The sequence below is a fragment of the Falco punctatus genome, assembly GCF_963210335.1.
Source record: "Falco punctatus genome assembly, chromosome: 18".
NCBI lineage: Eukaryota > Metazoa > Chordata > Aves > Falconiformes > Falconidae > Falco > Falco punctatus.
This window is the reverse complement of record NC_137598.1, coordinates 3,939,154-3,957,571: the sequence shown is the minus strand read 5'-3', so window position 1 is coordinate 3,957,571 and position 18,418 is coordinate 3,939,154. Positions and strand designations below refer to the sequence as shown.

At 57.5% G+C, this 18,418-nt stretch overlaps 1 protein-coding gene across 3 annotated transcripts in view; it reads right to left on the bottom strand.

Annotated features, from left to right (window-relative positions):
- Nucleotides 1-211: 211 nt before the first annotated feature.
- SARNP (SAP domain containing ribonucleoprotein) overlaps nt 212-18,418 on the bottom strand; it is a 34,878-nt gene continuing 16,671 nt past the window's right edge. Inside the window, exons 10-11 of one of the 3 annotated variants that reach the window (XM_080368287.1) lie at nt 3,966-4,055; nt 212-2,290 (exon numbers count right to left, since the gene is read on the bottom strand). In XM_080368287.1, the coding sequence (XP_080224413.1) occupies nt 2,249-2,290; nt 3,966-4,055 (132 nt within the window). In that variant the 3' untranslated portion in view covers nt 212-2,248. Of the gene's footprint in view, nt 2,291-3,965; nt 4,056-8,520; nt 8,990-13,518; nt 13,909-18,418 lie in introns of those variants that run through there. The other 2 variants (XM_080368286.1, XM_080368288.1) reach the window with 2 other exon arrangements.

The window sequence follows — 18,418 nt, the reverse complement described above, 5'->3', positions numbered from 1 at the left end:
GCAGCGCACTCAACCCGCAGAGGCCGGGGGGGTCAGGACACCACGTTAACATCGGTGGTTCCCCCCCCCCCCCGCTGGCAACGGCGCGGCCGGGCAGGGTCTCTGCGCCCGCAACCGCCCCCCCAGCCGGGAGCAGCCCCGCTCCCCCCCCCCCCCCCCCTGCTCCCCCCCTCCTTGGCCGCTCCGCGCGTGGCGGTGACCGACCCCAGCATTGCCTTGGAGAAGCTTTTTTATTACGAAACCGAGAATGAAACGCAGCGTTTGCCCTGGCACACTACAAAACATCTCAAGCCAATAACCAGCGAAAAGATCGAAAGCCAAATAGAAAATACATCTTACAAAACCCGACGTACAAAAAAAAAAAAAAAAAAAAAAAAAAAAGAAAAAAAAAAAAAAAGAAAAAAATTATTTCCAGAATAAAATTATTACATGGAATCAGGAAGAAGCGAGGGGAGCTTCGATTCACTGACGACCCCAAGACACGCACCGGACCCCCGGACCCCCGTGGCTTTTAGCTGCCCTTTGGGAAAATAAACCAAGGTCCACGGTATTGCTTCGACCACCGAGGGCAGGCGGCCGCGCTCGGACCGCAAACGCTAACGGAACAGAAGCGGTTGGAAGATTTCTACGTTAAAAAATATAACTATCTATATATTGCTTATCGAGAATCAGGTCCAAGCTTCCGGAAAGCTCCATCTGTTAACCCCCCCGTCCCCCCCGTCCCCCCAGCTGCTCTCGGGTATCTTAAGGAAGATACAGCAAACATCTCCCCGGTTAGAGATAAGGATTTAGGGCGTCAGTCCAGCCCAGAGGATTGCGGCCGCGCCGCCTGCCCCAAAATCCAAGTGGATGGACGGATTCCTGCTGCACCCGGGGCTGAGGGATGCGCGATGCGCGGGAGGGGAGCTCCGGCAGGCGAGGGGGGGGGAAGGGCAAATGCCACCGGTGTCACCGCTGCCACCGCTCCTTCCACCCACCCCGGGGAAGGGCTTTTCCCAGCCCAGGGGCTGCAGCGTGTGGTGTGACTGGACCCGATTTGATTGATTTTCCTCCGGAACGTCACCCTGAAGGGTTACGGGTACCGGACCCCGTGGGTCCTGCGGAGCTACCGAGGGTTTTCACGCTCGAACCGAGGGGTCCCGGCACCCCGGAGGACAGCAGGGTTGAGGATGAGATAAAATCCAGCCTGGGAACAGCCATCGGGCAAAGCGGCTGCTGGGTTGTTGTTTAAGGAGAGAAACGTTATCGCGGACCTGGAAACCGCCGCCGAGGGGCTGGGGTGGGATGAGCGAAGCGCTGAGAACAGGCTCCGTCGCTACATTTTCCTCCTCGTTTTAGGGTGCCCGTCTCGATCGAGGGTGAAGCAGCAATTCCCACGCTGGCAATTCCCCTTCGCCACAGCCATGAAACCGCCTACCGGCATGCCGCTTCCACTTGGAAAAATGTGATTTTTGGGAAAAATCCTTCCCTGAGGTTGAACCTGCCTGCTCCGGGGCGAGGCAGGGGCAGGGAGCTGAGCTCCGGAGCAGGAGTCGCATCACCCATCGCGCCGCTCCCAGCTGCTGGGAAGGGACCATGACGCCGTGGGGCCCGTTTCCACAGGGAGGAGGAGGAAGAAGAGGAGGAGGAAGAGGAGGAGGAGAGGACCAGGTGGTCTGAGAGCTGGAGGCAGCATCGGACGGCAAAGACAACGGGTTTACATCAGCCCCGGCTCCAGCAGCACGTTGGGGTCCTTCAAGCAAGTGCCGAGGGCAGAGCAAACCCTGCTCGAGCTCCGCTCAATGCTTCCCCTTCCTCCCCTCCTACCCTTGCTCTGACTGCCCACCTAGCTACGGGGCAGAGCTCGCCACGGCGGCACCGGGAAGGCACCGGGACACGCTCCATCCCTCCCCGCCGGACGGTACCTCCGGTGGGAGCTGCTGCCAATGACCCCACAGCAACTGGAAACCGCGGGGGGCTGCGGGCGGCCGGAGATGCACCGAGAACAGTTTCTTCTTTTTTTTTTTTGCTCAACTTTTCTTCATTTTTAAACTTTGGAACTTGGAGGGAGGTGTGTGTGTGTGGGGGGAAAACAAAACCCAGTAGCACAATCATACAACTACAGGGGATTCCCTGTCTACTCGTTCACTAAAACCTAGAGAAACAGTGTGGGAGTGAGGGAAAGTGGGGGGAAGAGAGAGGAGGAGGAGGATGCACGCACTCGAGGCACACTGCAAATGGGCTGAAGCTAAAAAAAAAACCACTGGCATCAGACGATCCCGAAGCGTTCTGCTCTTTTCCTCTTCTTTGCCTGCAAAGAGGAATCACGAGAGAGAAAAAATAATAATAAATCAATCAATCAAACCCGAAGAGAAACAAAGGAACGAGTCGTTTCAAATCTCACACAGGCACGTAACCCGATGGAGAATTTATTAAAAAATTTGGTTTGGGTAACGATGCCGGAGCTCGGCAGCTCCGGCCGCTGCCTGAGTTCCCCAGTCTTTGGGTTCTAGTTTGAGGGAAGCTGAGCGGCGGGACGGGGCACCCCAAAACCGAGCGGCAGAAACACCCAGCGCCGGGGGATACGGCGCTGCTGGAGTCATCGGCAAAGCGCGACAAAGGGGCTGAGCTGGGAACAATGGTTACTTCATGGCCTGGAAACCCTTCCAGGCAGTGGGGAGGTGGGAAATGTAAAAAGGGCAAAGGGTTAACACTCCCCTATTCATGGCAAAGGTGAGAGGGACACACTAAAACGCATTAAATATACTATTGCGTCTCTCCGATATGCCTTTAAGCCGATACACGAGGGGCGTATAAATCTTAATTTTTAGCAGGATAAATAGCCCGGGGGCAACAGAAGCCCTAATCAAGAATCTCCGGGGAAAGGTGCATTTGAGTGCACACAATACCAGTAAAAAGACCTTTTTGTTCCAGGCACAATCTCCGAGTGACCTAACGGAAAAGCGTGGAATCCCTCGCCCAGCCGGAGGGGCTCGTTGCCCCCTGCCCGGCAGAAGGCTGGGAACGGCGCTCCGCACGCCGGGCAGCGTTTCTGCAGGAAACCCCAAACAAAACACAGGCAGGAGGGGGGGGGGGAAAAATAAAAAAGCCCCCCCCCCCCCAAGAAAAAAACCAGCCCTAAACCCCACCTGAATTGTTGAGATCGCTCTTAGGAACCCAACAACCCCCAGTTCTCATCCCTGGAACCATCCGGTTAAGCAGTTTCCAAAACGCAACGCTCGCCCTGCCGCAGCTTTGCTGTTTGGTTGTTTAAGGCAGGGGGTCCCCCCCCCGACCCCCGAGGGGTCCCTTTGTCCCCAGGACAGGGGTCCCCGACTCTGGCTGATCCCCATTGGAGCCGTATTTACGTGGCACCGTTGGTGCGCAGGGCACTCTCTGCCATAACGGCGCCCGGTGCTTTGGAACAATTTGAAACAGGGAAAAAAAAAAAAAAAAAAAAAAAGTGTGAAAGTAGATAAAAGAGCACAAAATTGCCCCGAGGAGGTGACAAATTTAAAAGATGGGCCAAAACCCCAGAGGACAGAACAAAGCCTTGGAGGAGAAAAGCTGGAAACAGGGTCAGCAGCATCTCGAGGCTCATTATGTCGTCGAGTCTCCGGGGATTTATTGATGAAGGACCTACAATAGCATCCGAGGGGAAGCAGAGGGGCCAGAAACATCCAGGACACGGGGAATTGCGGAGGACAAGGAGCAGAGAGAGCGAGGGGAGGGGGGATGGGGGGGGGAGAAAGTGGAGTAGAGCAGATGTGCCCCCCCCCCACACACACACATCTCCTTCTGGAAGCATCCGTGCCATCCCGCAAGAGGAGGAGCTGGATGCCACCACGGGGCTTGGTGGGGTCCGGAGCGGTTTATGGGAACGGGGGCTGAGTCCCCACCCCCACCACAGCGTGAGCCGGCCCCACGTCAGCACCGAGGGGACTCAGGACCCCCCCTGGGACCACCGCTGCCCCCCAGGTTTTTACCTCTGTGTCCTCTGTGGCTCCAGCCCCGGCTGAACTCGTCACGATGCCAAACCGCTCCTTCCGCTTCTTCAGCTTCTCGTCTTCTTCGCTCTGGCACAAAGAAGGACCCAGATGGATTTTGTTGGCAATGCCCTGGGGCGGGGGGGGGGGAGCTCGTTTCACCGTAAATCATCTCCCCCCCCCCACCCCCCCTCCTCCCGCAGCCGGCCACCCCAGCAAAAAAGCCGAAGCAAAGCAGGAGAGATGGCGAGACCGCGGGGGGGCTGCCCGGCACAGCAGGTAACGCCGGTGGCTCCGGCCACTGGAGAAGACACACAAGGATAACGTCTGCCCTGCCAGCTCGTGGTACAACCGCCTCAAACCGAGCCCCAGACCCCCCTCGAGACCCCCGTCACAGCGTCACCTTCCCGCTGAACTCCCCCGTGCCCAAACCCGAGCACGATGGAGGGTGCGGACAGACGGGGCACGGATGGGCACGAGCGAAGGAAGGTCCCACCTCGGTGGGCAGAACCTTTGCTGGGACGTGGAGGAGGAGGAATGATGTGGGGGACGCGGTAAAGCCCTGGGCACAGCGAGCAGCAGCAACGTGACCGTCACCCCCGTGGCGCAGAGGCTGGGCCATGTCTCTCGGAAGCGTTCTCGTTGGAGAGGGAGGGTCGGCACTCGCCCCATCTCCCCACAGCGCACCGCGCCCCTTCCCAGCAAATTTCTGCTGACTTCTCCCAGAGCTTCCCGATCCCCAATTCTCAAAGGTCTCCAAAAAACCTGGAGACTTTTGAGTTCCAAAAAACTGGAGCCTTTTGAGCTCCGCTGCCAAGGGTCCCCAAAAAACCTGGAGCCTTTTGAGCTCCAAAAAACCTGGAGCCTTTTGAGCTCCGCTGCCAAGGGTCCCCAAAAAACCTGGAGCCGTTTGAGCTCCGCTGCCAAGGGTCTCCAAAAAAACTGGAGCCTTTCGAGCTCCGCTGCCAAGGGTCTCCAAAGAACCTGGAGACTTTTTACCTCCACTGCCAAGGGTCTCCAAAGAACCTGGAGCCTTTTGAGCTCCGCTGCCAAGGATCCCCAAAAAACCTGGAGCCTTTTGAGCTCTGCTGCCAAGGGTCTTCAAAAAACCTGGAGCCTTTTGAGCCCCAAAAGACCTGGAACCTTTTGAGCTCCGCTGCCAAGGGTCTCCAAAATAACTGGAGCCTTTTGAGCTCTGCTGCCAAGGGTCTCCAAAAAACCTGGAGCCTTTTGAGCTCTGCTGCCAAGGGTCTCCAAAGAACCTGGAGCCTTTTGAGCTCCACTGCCAAGGGTCTCCAAAAAACCTGGAGCCTTTTGAGCTCCACTGCCAAGGGTCTCCAAAGAACCTGGAGCCTTTTGAGCTCTGCTGCCAAGGATCCCCAAAAAACCTGGAGTCTTTTGAGCTCCGCTGCCAAGGATCCCCAAAAAACCTGGAGTCTTTTGAGCTCCACTGCCAAGGGTCTCCAAAAAAACTGGAGCCTTTTGAGCTCCACTGCCAAGGGTCTCCAAAAAACCTGGAGCCTTTTGAGCTCCGCTGCCAAGGATCTCCAAAACAACTGGAGCCTTTTGAGCTCCGCTGCCAAGGGTCTCCAAAAAACCTGGATCCTTTTGAGCTCCAAAAAACCTGGAACCTTTTGAGCTCCGCTGCCAAGGGTCTCCAAAGAACCTGGAGACTTTTTACCTCCGCTGCCAAGGGTCTTCAAAAAACCTGGATCCTTTTGAGCTCCAAAAAACCTGGAGCCTTTTGAGCTCCAAAAAACCTGGAGCCTTTTGAGCTCCGCTGCCAAGGGTCTCCAAAAAACCTGGAGCCTTTTGAGCTCCAAAAAACCTGGAGCCTTTTGAGCTCCAAAAAACCTGGAGCCTTTTGAGCTCCGCTGCCAAGGGTCTCCAAAAAACCTGGAGACTTCTTAGCTCCACTGCCAAGGGTCTCCAAAAAACCTGGAGCCTTTTGAGCTCCGCTGCCAAGGATCCCCAAAAAACCTGGAGCCTTTTGAGCTCCAAAAAACCTGGAGCCTTTCGAGCTCCGCTGTCAAGGGTCTCCAAAGAACCTGGAGCCTTTTGAGCTCCGCTGCCAAGGGTCTCCAAAAGACTTGGAGCCTTTTGAGCTCCGCTGCCAATGATCTCCAAAACAACTGGAGCCTTTTGAGCTCCGCTGCCAAGGGTCTCCAAAAAACCTGGAGACGTCTTAGCTCCACTGCCAAGGATCTCCAAAAAACCTGGAGCCTTTTGAGCTCCACTGCCATCACCCACACCAACATCCTGATCCCACCATCACCCATAAGAGCCTCAACATGCTCATTTTCTGCGGATTTACTCCTACCTCTGGGCATCTTGTGCCTCTTTCAGGCAGTTCCTACAGCCCAGGCTGCCTGATTACTTCAGGCTCCGACCGCTTCTCCCTCCCCGATCATTAAATTCGCTGCAGAGCTCTCGCCCCCCATCACCCACCCCCTACATCTTGTTATTGAGGGCAGGGGTCCCCGGCCACGCCACCCTGACACACAGCTTCCCACTGCCTGGGGGAACCGGGGGCACGAACACCAGGAAGAAGAAGAAGAAGAAGAGAAGAAGAAGAAGAAGAAGAAAAAAAACCACCCCTCCGTGGTTCGTGAAGAAGAAGAAGAAGAAAAATCACCCCTCCATGGTTCGTGAAGAAGAAGAAAAATCACCCCTCCATGGTTCGTGAAGAAGAAGAAGAAGAAAAATCACCCCTCCATGGTTCGTGAAGAAGAAGAAAAATCACCCCTCCATGCTTCGTGGAGAAGAAGAAGAAGAAGAGGAAGAAGAAGAAAAAAACACTCCCCCATGGTTCATGAAGAAGAAGAAGAAGAAAAACCACCCCCCATGGTTCGTGAAGAAGAAAAACCACCCCTCCATGGTTCGTGAAGAAGAAGAAGAAAAATCACCCCTCCATGGTTCGTGAAGAAGAAGAAGAAAAATCACCCCTCCATGGTTCGTGAAGAAGAAGAAGAAAAATCACCCCTCCATGGTTCGTGAAGAAGAAGAAGAAAAATCACCCCTCCATGGTTCGTGAAGAAGAAGAAGAAAAATCACCCCTCCATGGTTCGTGAAGAAGAAGAAGAAAAACCACCCCCCATGGTTTGTGAAGAAGAAGAAGAAGAAAAACCACCCCCCATGGTTTGTGAAGAAGAAGAAGAAAAACCACCCCCCATGGTTTGTGAAGAAGAAGAAGAAGAAAAACCACCCCCCATGGTTTGTGAAGAAGAAGAAGAAGAAAAACCACCCCCCATGGTTTGTGAAGAAGAAGAAGAAGAAGAAGAAAAACCACCCCCCATGGTTCGTGAAGAAGAAGAAAAACCACCCCCATGGTTCATGAAGAAGAAGAAGAAGAAGAAGAAGAAAAACCACCCCCCATGGTTCGTGAAGAAGAAGAAGAAAAACCACCCCCCATGGTTCCTGAAGAAGAAGAAAAAAACCACCCCCCATGGTTCGTGAAGAAGAAGAAGAAGAAAAACCACCCCCCATGGTTCGTGAAGAAGAAGAAGAAGAAAAATCACCCCTCCATGGTTCGTGAAGAAGAAGAAGAAGAAAAATCACCCCTCCATGGTTCGTGAAGAAGAAGAAGAAGAAAAATCACCCCTCCATGGTTCGTGAAGAAGAAGAAGAAGAAGAAGAAGAAGAAGAAGAAGAAGAAGAAAAAACATCCTCCGTGGTTCGTGAAGAAGAAGAAAAACCACCCCTCCATGGTTTGTGTCCCAGTGTTCCACCTGGATCTGCCGGGATCAGCCAGCCAAGCAGAGGAACAGAGCCGGACCCTCATCCCTTGACGTGGTCACAGACGGCACCATCAGCAGCCAAATTTGACCGGTGGCACCGGTGGGAAGCAGTGGGGAAACCTCCCCGTGTCGATACCTTACCGTGACCCCGACACCGACGTGCGTCGCAGCAATGGGACCGGCCAAGGCGTTTGGATGAAAAACTCCGGGAGGGGGCTCAAGCCCCTGCTCCATCGGGAGCCACCAGCAGCCGTGGCGGTGTCAGAGCCCCGAGCCCCCAGCTTCACCCCCCTGCCCAGACTCCCCCCCGCCCCCCCGCCCCGGCTCCAGCATCACCTCCCCCGTGGTGCTCCCCATCCCCCCATCTGTGGTTTGGTGGCAAAGCTGTGAAAACACTGGTGCTCCCCCCAGCCTCATTTCCCGGAGGAGGAGGATGGAAGGGACAGCACGAAGGTGGAGGAGCAGCCCCCAGCCCCCCTCCCAACCCAGCCCACCCGCTCCACCTCAGGGTTCCTCCGGTTTTCGGGAAGAAGCAACATCCCGGAAAAAGCAGCACAAGCTTGAGGGTTGTGAACAAAGGGCGCCGGGAGGGATTATTATCATCGCGGGGACGGCGAAGGGAAGGGAGAAGGAAGAAGAGGGACGGCTGCGGCGGCGTGACGCACGCACCGACCGACCGACCGCGGCCGCACAAAGACAACCCAACCCGGGTACCGGCGACGTTCAACCGGCTCTTAAAAGCCACACCACGGCTGACCGCGGGCTTTAAACCTCAGGAGGAAGAGGACGGCCCCGAAGCCACCTTGGGCAAGCGCCGTGGCTCCGATAAAAGGCCAGGGGAGGCTCCCAGCGCCGGCACCCAGCCGTAGGGGGTTTATTTATTTTTTCGGCCAGCCACCCCCACCCCTGCCCTGCAGGGAAAGCACGTAACCCTCCTACTAAATCAACACGGTCCTAATGATCTCGCTCACTTGACCCCCTAGCACGAGGGTGTCAGATGCAAACACGTGTACAATCAACTTCACTCCGTCTCCGGAGCTCCTCGCTGACAGGTTTTGATTCATGGGGTGCTGAAACCCAGCTGAGGAAAATTACCTCTATCAAAACGCCGCGATCTCCGCATCTATCAACCCGCGGCGGTGCCCCCGGGGGCCGCGCTCCGGTGTGCAAATGGGTGCACCAGCATCTGCGGGGAAAGCTGACCTTGCTGGCAGCGTGGTCAGATTTATTTTCTACCCTCCCTGTTTCCCTTTGCACTCGCGCCACGACGGTTATTTTGTCGTTTGTCTAAAAAAAATAAAATAAGAGGAATAAAATAAAATAAGGGGGGTGGGGGAAAAAAAAAAAAAAAAAAGAGGGGGAAAAGGGTTTTACGAAAGGCTCCAAGCCCTGAAGCTAAAGTCTTCCCTGCCACCTGGTACCGAGGCGGCGTTTACACCATCCTGTCCATCTATTTGCGCCGTGCGTGATCCCGATGCTTTAATTTCGACACCGAAAATCCACCTACGGGACCGCGGGGTGCTGGCACGGCTCCGCCGTCAGCAACGGTAATCTGCCTGGGATCCGCTGCTTCTCCAAGGGAGATCCAGGCTCCTTCCTGAGGGGGCAGCCTAAACCCCACCGGCTCCGGGCACCCAGGGGGAAGACGCTGCACCGGGCAGAATCAGGCCCCGCGGCTGCACACCCTCTGCCGTGGGGAAGGAGGCGGCGAGGGGAGGGGGTTCGTCCCCCCACACCGCGGCGTTCCAAGGGGCTGCAGCCAGTGGAACCTTGGGATCCTGGAGATCCAGTGATCCCGTTTTGTTTTCCTTGGAGCAAGTGACAGAGCCGGGAGCTCCCGGTGGGCACGGGAAGAGGTGCCGGAGGGCAAGAGGGAGAGCACGGGTCAGCACCGATCACATCCAGCCTCAGCCGCTCAGCCTCGGGATCGCGTCCCTTATTCCCGAAAGAGGGAGGGATCCATGTAAGAACGGGATCACTCCCCCTCTCCCGGGAGAAGGTAGAAGTGCTGGTGGTGGAAGAGTTAATGCCAAAGGCATTCATCCGGGTTTCCATGGTGCGCACCGCTCCAGCACTCAACCTGCCAGGGATCCCAGCTCAGATCCCAGCTCAGATCCCAGCCTGGATCCCAGCCCTGATCCCAGCTCAGACCTCAGCCTAGATCACAGCCTGGACCCCAGCCCAGATCCCATCTCAGACCCCAGCCCGGATCCCAGCCCAGATCTCAGCTCAGATCCCAGCTTGGATCCCAGCCCAGATCTCAGGTTGGATCCCAGCTCAGACCCCAGCCTGGATCCCATCTCGGATCCCATCTTGGATCCCAGTCCAGATCTCAGCTCAGATCCCAGCCTGAATCCCATTTCGGATCTCAGCTCAGATCCCAGCCTGGATCTCAGCTCAGATCCCAGCCTGGATCCCATCTTGGATCCCAGCCCAGCTCTCCTCGCCCCAAGCCACGCTCCCTGCGGCAGTGCAAGCAGGAGCTGCGCTCCCTCCGGTGCTCCGTCCCGCTGACCCCCACAGTGCCCAGCATGTACGGGGGGACCGACCCCGCCGCCGGCCTCACTCCTCGGATCTGGAGCGAGTTGATTCGGGATCACCCGAAACCAAAAGCCTCACGCTCCTTCGGTGTCGGGGGCAAGTCGCTGGGCAGCCCCTCGGCCCCTACGAGCGCCTCATTCATTATTTGCCACGAGCAGCTCCGGTCCCCGCACCGAGCGCGACGTGGCAAAGGACGAGGCTGCGTCACCCACTAACGGATCCGGCGCCCACGTCCCGGCCGCGATGGGCACCGCTCCGCACGCCGCGTAACGAGGCTCGAGGCGGGAATGCCGGGCTCGGCCGCAGCAGCCGGGCAGGGAGCTGGGCGAGCAGCCAGCCTGGCTCGCTGGGACACCCCGGCACAGGTTCGGACGCCGGGAAAAGGACCGAGGCACGGGAGACGCTCCCGGGAGATGCTCCGTGCGTCCCGCTGGCACTAACAGCAGCAACCTGCCCGCTGCACCCGCTCTATTTTAAAAGCCCACATGGCTACGAAATCCCTGTCCCCCAGACCCCGTGCCACGCTGCTTTCTCCACGGATTAACGCGTTCCCAGGAGGAATCCGTGCTGGATTAGCGGAGGAAGCACCGAGTACCCTGAGCGTAAACGTGGAGAGACGGCCACGAGCCTCCGTCATCGCATCCGCGGTGTACGGCACGGTGTGCGCCCATGTGTGCGTGGCAATCCGGACCCTTCTGGTCCCTCTCCCGTAGCGTGCTGCAGCATGACGGATGGCAGGATGAAAAGCAGAGCCCCGAGGCTTTCAGGCGACGGTAGATTAATGATGACACGGCCTTGACCTCCCAAAGGTAAAGGTTACGAAACACTCGAGGGTAACCGGGCTTCCAATTTCAGACCCGGAGGGCGAATGACACCAACCCACCGTTTTATTCTCAGAAACGCTCTCCAATCCTAGGACGCGCAGCTGTCACCCAGCACCTTTTTGAAATTCATCTCAACGTATTTATTCCTCCCGTTCCTTCCCCCTCGCGGGCTCCCAGCACTGCTAAGCCCTCCCGGAGGCGCCGCCAGCGAGCGTTCGGCGGGCGCCACGCGCTGCGAGAGGGAAGCCCGGGGTTTATACAGGAATATTCCACGCGTGCCTTACACCCCGTCCCGTTTCCACCCCTTTGGCACGGGGCGAGGAGCGACGCCGGGTCTCCCACCCCGACGTGACCAAACGTGGCGGTGACGGCCACCCCAGTCGGCACAGCCCCCTCGAGCGCTCCGCTGGGCTCAGACGCACGCGGCAGGAACGCGTGGCAACGCCGTTATTCCACCGCCGGCGTGTGCTGAGGACCATTCTGCACAGCTGATGGGGAATTACGCCTCGGTGTGTTGCAGAAACGTTAAACCCCACGTTTATCTCCGCGGCAAAGAGATGCCGGTGTGCCAGGAGCTCAGCTCGGGGATTGAAACGTGCCAGGAGCTCAGCTCAGAGCGAGACCGTGGCAACATCCAGCCTCACCCATGTGCCCCCGATGATCCACACAGCTCCCTGCTGGCTCTGCTGGAACTAAATTGCAGAATTACTCCGTGAAGACACCCCAAGTTTGAGCAAAGCCTGATCTCTTGGCTTCCCTCACCCCTTAAAAACCTGCTGGAAGCGCCCGGGCTGGGTCTGGCGCAGTGATGAACCAGGGTGCAGGTCGCTGGAGATGTTTCCTTACAAAAGGAGTCGGGAAGCATAAGGAGCAGGAGTCGTTCCCAACGCTGAGCCCCTTCTGGCTGCGCACCGGAGAGCTCCTGGTTTCCTCCTCCTTCACGCTCACGTCATCGGAGCAACACCGCATCGGTGACCGGCCGTCTTTTTGACAGAAGCAAGAGGCCACCGCAGGCTTGCTCTTCATCCCTTCTCCCAATCTTGTCTGGGAAAACAGGTCAGGAAGGAAAAACCCCTCTGACTGCACGGCGTGGCAGGCAGGCGCCGCGACAGCCGGCGGTTCTGCGCTCGCTCCGTGTCAAACCGCCGTGGCTTTCGCCGTTCACGCTCGCCCCAAACGGGATGAGCAGGGGAGGAAGAGCAGAAAGTCGTGCAGAGAGCCCACCTGCCCCTTCCACTTCCATTCTTCCACTTCCACAGCAGGGATGAAGCAAAGACGTCGGGAACGCCGCGCCGAGGGGACGCGCTTCCGATGTGCCGCACGGCAAAAGGCTTGGGAAAGGATTTCTGATCTCATCGCACGCACCGGACAGCACCTGCCGTATCAGCCGGCCCTTGGGGGGGCTCTTCCCTCCTGGCACCCCCCGGCATGGGGGCACTCAGAGCGATGCCCCCCGCTGTGGGATGGGGGGGCTGGCAGTGCTAAAGCCGCTTGGAAAGTTTCCCCTCGCCCCATCCGGCTGTTTTTTAATAATTAAAAAAAAAAAAGGAGGGGGGGGCAATGGGGCGATGCCTCAACATGATTTGAATGGCACGTTAGCCCCAGATTTCATAAATCAGTCAATTTGTTCCAATCAAACCCAACGAGGCAATGTTAACCCTTCGCCCGCCACGCCGAGCCCACCGCCCCCAGCAGACCCCAGAGGTGCCCGGCGGCGTGGAGATGCTGTCGCTTCCCAAGCTAAATGAAGTCCTGCTCAAACCAGATGAAACTGCACGAGCAGGATGAGTTTCCCTAAGAGTTTTCTTAACCCTTGGGTGCAAACGTGCCCGCTGCCGCTGCCAGGGTGGGCGGCAAAGCCCATCGGCGGAGCCACGTGTCTTTATCCCCCCTGGAGACCCCCGGGAACGCAGCTTAATTCTGACCCAAAGGTGGTTTTACCTCCAAGCTCCGCACCCATCCCCAAGGTCCTCAGCGCTTCCCACTCCAAAGGGAAAAAGATTTTTCGGTGGGAAGTGAAGCGGGTTTGGAGACCAGAAGCTCCCAAGGCCCCTGGGGCTTGGCCATGACCTTCAGCCCCATAGAGCGACCCCCTCCCCACTTTGTCACCCATCGCTTCAACATGCAGAGGCAAAACGGCAGCACCTTCCAGTGCCATTTCATCGCCTGGGGGTTAATTATAAAAGACTTGGACCATCTGTAAGGTCCCTTCCAACCCGAACGGTCCGATTCTACGATTTGTGCTCATTGATAAACTACTTTATCACGGCGCTGGCCACGGCTCAGCCCCTCTCCCACCATTACACCCAGGTGGCTCCTCTCGGGAAGCGGCTGCATTTCCAGTTCCCTCCCAGGCTCAACCTTTTTCTTGCTCAGCCCCTCTCCCACCATTACACCCAGTTGGCTCCTCTCGGGAAGCGGCTGCATTTCCAGTTCCCTCCCAGGCTCAACCCTTTTCTTGCTCAGCCCCTCTCCCACCATTACACCCAGTTGGCTCCTCTTGGCAAGCGGCTGCATTTCCAGTTCCCTCCCAGGCTCAACCCTTTTCTTGCTCAGCCCCTCTCCCACCATTACACCCAGTTGGCTCCTCTTGGCAAGCGGCTGCATTTCCAGTTCCCTCCCAGGCTCAACCTTTTTCTTGGGTTTTTCTTGAGCCGAGGGCACGCCAGGACCCCGCAGACCCCCGTACTGGGGGGCTGGCCCTCCACCAGGCAATACCAGGGGACAGACCGTGTTTGATTTCCAGGCTGGAGAGGCGGTGGCTCAGCCTCAGCCCGCAGAGCATCCTCCTCCCGGGGCAGCGGCGCAGGGCTGAGCAAGTGGAAAGGCAAGGACAGAATCCTGCAGAGGGAGGAGCTGGTGTAGAGGGTCAGTCGATTGGATTTTGGACAGGGATGCAACACGATTTGCGCTACGGAAAGAGCCCCCAGCACCCAACCAGCGAGGGTGGAAAACCCAAACAAGAGGCGTTTGGGCAGCAGGAGGGAGGAAACGCGCAGGCTGACTGCCCTGCGCCGCGCAGAGCCCAGCACCCAGGGTCAGGATCGGCGCAGACGCTCGTCGCTTCCACACGTACAAAGGCTTCAGACCTCTTTCAACCCGAGGAGATGAAAGGCGGGTGGGTAAAGCACTCGGAAAGTACCTTATGTTTGATCTTTTATGGTCACTTAATTTGGTTTCTCCAACATCACTAAAAGCTCCAGATTCTAGCAGAGCTCGGAGGGGAAATCTAGCAAAAAGAGCTGCTGCTCTGCAAATATTCGACTAACTAAACCCTAATAATTGTTAAATTATTCCCCCAGGATGGCAGCTCGCAGGCCAGAGCAGGAACAACCTCGTCCACAGGGACTCCTCCTCCCCCAGCCGTACAAACAACCCCTCACTCGCTTTTATGCCTTTTAAAAAGAACGGCCAGAGCTTGGGGAAAGGTGTATTAACCCAGGGAAAAAGTATATTCCACTAAATTACCCGTGGAATTAAGATGTTCCACCCAAACGTTATTTTAAGACCGGGTTTTTCAAGAAGCTTCTTTTGGCCCTGCGGGATGAGCCTACGACAGCACATTAACGTGTCTGCAATTAAAACATCAGAAAAAGTAAACCCGCGCGTTCCGACAGAGCCAGGGCTGGGAGACGCCCAGCCACGCAGCCCGGGAGGAAAAGGGATGGATGTGGTCCTGGATCTACATCTGAGGGTCTCTAAGCCCCCCAAAGTGCAGCATCCCCCATCACCACAGCATCCCAGTCCAGGAGGAAAAGTGATGGATATGGTCCTGGATCTACATCCGAGGGTCTCTAAGCCCCCCCACCCCCGAGCAGAGCATCCCCCATCACCCAGTCCAAGAGGAAAAGGGATGGATGTGGTCCTGGATCTACATCCGAGGGTCTCTAAGCCCCCCCACCCTCGAGCACAGCATCCCCCATCACCCAGTCCAGGAGGAAAAGGGATGGATATGGTCCTGGATTTACATCCGAGGGTCTCTAAACCCCCCCACCCCCGAGCACAGCATCCCCCATCACCCAGTCCAGGAGGAAAAGGGATGGATATGGTCCTGGATCTACATCCGAGGGTCTCTAAACCCCCCCACCCCCGAGCACAGCATCCCCCATCACCCAGTCCAGGAGGAAAAGGGACGGATGTGGTCCTGGATCTACACCCGAGGGTCTCTAAGCCCCCCAGAGTGCAGCATCCCCCAACCCCGCACCCATCAGTGCCCTGAAGGACCTTCCAGAAGGCACCAAGCTGGGAAAGCTCAGCCCTGCCAGCCGAATTGGCGCGGGTTTTCTGTGCAAGCCAAGCCTTCCATCGCCAGGTCAGCGAGACCAGGAAAACTTTCGAGGGGCTGAAGACCACAGACCACTTGCTTTCACAGAGATTTTTTTTCCTAACACCCCTGCAAAGTCGTCGGCACCGCGGGCACGGCCGCAGGGAGGGAGCTCAGCATCCCCCCTCAACCGCCACAGCCCGGAGACTCTGCGCAATGTCACCGCAGAGTCCTCCAAGACCGAAAGCTGCTTAAATTATCTTAATTATAAGAATTAAATGGAAGGGACTGGATGCTCGGGAGAACCACGCCAGGTCTAATTCACCTGCAGGCATCCCACTGCACGTGCAGCCCCCTGTGCTTTGCCCGGGGAGGGGCTTTGGGGGCTGTTTTTACTTTTGTCTTTTGTGGTGAAGAGGGGTTAAGGGGGAAAACCTGACTTTGTTTCTCCTGCGGATGCTCTGGGATGCCGGGAGCGGAGGCCCTGGGATGCCGGGAGCTGCCGTTCTCCCCCTGCCAGCTCCTCCAAATTCCTGCAGCCAAATGGTTCAAGAGCCCCTGAATGGGACATAATGACATCATTGATTGAATCATAATAGAGGGGGAAAGGGGGGGTGGGGAAAAGATGTATTTGTGTTACAGACAAAAGCCAAGTTCTGTTTCACAGCGGGGACCAATGAAGAACCAGATGACTGGGCAGAGGGAGGTCAGAGAGTGTCCCCGTCCCCCCGGCATTGTCCCTTGTCCCCCCGGGAGCGAGCCCGGAGCGAGCCCTTCGCCACTCCCCGAAGGTTTGCCGGGGGCGCGGGCTCAATGCGTGACCAGGAGCCCCCCTGACCCCGCGCCGCGCTCGCCTCATTCATTTTTCACATGACATCGTGGGTGCCAGCGGGCGCACGGGGCTGGGGGGGGGCTGGGGGGGGCGGGGAGAGGGATGATGGTCAACACCAAAGTGCTTGGGGAGCCGGTGGCATCGCAGCCCTCGGCCACGTCGGCGCTGGGTGGTTGTTTCTTCCGCCAGAGGTTTTTTTTTTTAACTTTGGGGTGAGCACGTAGCCGCGGTTTGGGGAGCGGGGCAGCCCGGCAGTGGACCCTCCAAGTCCTTCTGGAGGGCAGCGGGGCGCCAAGCCGGTATTTCAACGGCAAACAAAGCGCCGGGTGTCTTCAAGTGCTGTATTTTCACCCTGCCTTGAGAAAACATCACATGATACGCGCTGACACGATAACGAAAGCCGCAGCCTTATCAGCGGTGGAAGGGCGGACGATGCTCTCACGTGCCTGACCACAGGTTTCCAGTACAAAGGGGACAAGGACACAACGTATGTAGAGGAGCCAAGCTCCGGGCACCTTTTCCACCATCCTGAGGTGGGCACAGGGGCTGCAGCCCCCTCCCCACCCTGAGAGTGAGGGTCTGCACAGCATCCCCCTCTGCTCCGTCCTACAGCCCGAAACCCCCCCGACTGGGTCATTCACACCCCAAATTCGTCGTCACTTAAGCACCGACACGGAGCTTGGACCAGACCCGAGCCCCTACAAGCCCCCGGGGATGCGCAAAGTCACAAGAGCCAGAATGGAAAATTCGAGAAGGCTCTGGTGGGCGAGGAGCAAACTCCCCAGCAGAGCATGTGCAAGAGGGACGGGGGACCCTGCCTCAAGTGGGGGTAACGGAAGGCTCCGGGGGGGTTGGGAAGAGTCCGGTGACGGTGACAGCGGCTCATAGATGTGGCAGCCGGCACAATGGGAGAAAACAATGGGAGAAACACACAGGGCAGCCCTGCGACCCTGACACCTACTCGCTGCCATCGCGAGACCCGCGTCATCCCAGAGGTGGAGGAACCTGGTGGCAACACAAGAGCGTGGGCAGCTGTAACAGCAGGAGGGAGGAAAAGGATTTTGGATCATTTGGAAAGAAAACACCGGAGGGGAGGGAACACCAGCAGCTGAGAGCACAGGTGACCGAGGGTCCCAGCACAGGCGCTGCGGAAGGGACGCTTTGAGACGCCGGCTCTCCAGCCCCCGGCACGGCTGAACTTGAACCCCTTCTGCCACCACCGACTTTTGGGGGAGCGAAGGAAAAGCACTGGCACCTCCACCGAGGCGGCGGGACGGGTTTCCCGGCAGCCCGCGCCGTTACGTGCCTGCAAGCCTACGGACAACCCGAACCCGGGAAATCACGCTCCCACCTGAGCGGCGTAACCTGTAGTTTGCTACAACACACCCGAGGCTCCTCGTGTCCCCCCACCCCGTCCAGCACGACCCCCCAGCTCTACATCTCATTAACGTCACTATTTCCTATTAGCGCAACTCATTTAAAGGAACCAAGGGGGAAATGTTTAGAAGAGGGACGAGCATCGTGCCATGAAACCGGGGGGAGAGACTGCGGAGCCGGGAAACTCGAGCGTATTTTAAGACCTGCCTAGTCCAAAAAAAGGGCAAGGACCCCTCGGGAGGTGCCACTGTCCAACGCTCGTGTTTCAAATCCATCGTTACCCTCCGGCATGGGAACCAGCCGGGCTCTGGCTGTCGGCTCCGTGGGCACGCACCGCCCCCGGCTCCCTCGGGCTCCAGCGCGGTTTCTGCTCCCAGTAGCAAACCCAGATTCCTTTTCCCCACATTCCAGCCTAGAGTTATTTGCAAGAGAAGAGGCTGGTTAAGCAAAACTTGTTATTTGTCTTCTAAGAAATGCAAAAACGGAATTTCCTGGCATGATCCCATTGGGTGCCAGCTGGATCACTGGGGATCGGGACTGGAAACCACAAATCCAGCCCTCTTCCCACAGGAGACTGTTGTGTTGCCCTTGACCGGAGCGCACAGGGCCAGCGCCGTCTCAGCTGCGCTCCTCACGAGGCCACGGCTTTGTCTTCAATGAAAAACCACAAAAGGGAAAAAAAACCTGGAGGTTTGTGAAACCTTTACATTTCCCTTGTAACCTCAGGTCTCACTTTCCCCAGGGACGCAGCCCCACCAAGGTCCGGGCTCGTCTCCAAGCCACGTGCTGGGACACGGGCTCTGCCGAGGGCTCCATTCCCGTGTCTCCGTGCCACGCAGCCGCTGCTCTGCCCGGCGCCCCATAGCCCGGCTCAGAGC